This window comes from Eimeria mitis, genomic scaffold (genome assembly GCF_000499745.2).
Source record: "Eimeria mitis Houghton genomic scaffold, Emh_scaff470, whole genome shotgun sequence".
NCBI lineage: Eukaryota > Apicomplexa > Conoidasida > Eucoccidiorida > Eimeriidae > Eimeria > Eimeria mitis.
Window position 1 is genome coordinate 18,309 of NW_013573004.1, and position 356 is coordinate 18,664.

General features: G+C 38.5%; 1 protein-coding gene across 1 annotated transcript in view; it reads right to left on the minus strand.

The window, feature by feature from the left end:
- EMH_0013380 (uncharacterized protein) overlaps positions 1-356 on the minus strand; it is a gene marked incomplete at both ends in the record, with an annotated part of 4,496 nt that overhangs the window by 2,646 nt on the left and 1,494 nt on the right. The window contains one exon of the mRNA XM_013499816.1: positions 247-270. Within this exon, the coding sequence (XP_013355270.1) occupies positions 247-270 (24 nt within the window). The remainder of the gene's footprint in view (positions 1-246; positions 271-356) is intronic.

Sequence of the window (356 nt, forward strand, 5' to 3'; positions counted from 1 at the left end):
TCAATCGTAAACCCTAAACCCTAGCAAAAAACTTTAGCAGCAAGCTGTAAACCCTAATCCACAAACCCTTGTCCCCCCGAAATGTGTTTTGTTTATATTTTTTAATAAGGGTTTAGGGTTTAGGGTTTAGGGTTTACATACCCTCCACTTGTTAATATTTTTATTTGTTTTTTCTGTTTTTGTTAGTTTTCTTTCGTTGTTTCTTTTTTCGTGGGCTTCTATTCTCTGCGCCATCTGAGCCCGCACCTTCTTCTCTGTTTTTGATGGGTCCTGAACCACAAACCCTAAACCCTAAACCCTAAACCCTAAACCCTAAACCCTAAACCCCAGACCCTAAACAATTAGATATTCTCTAT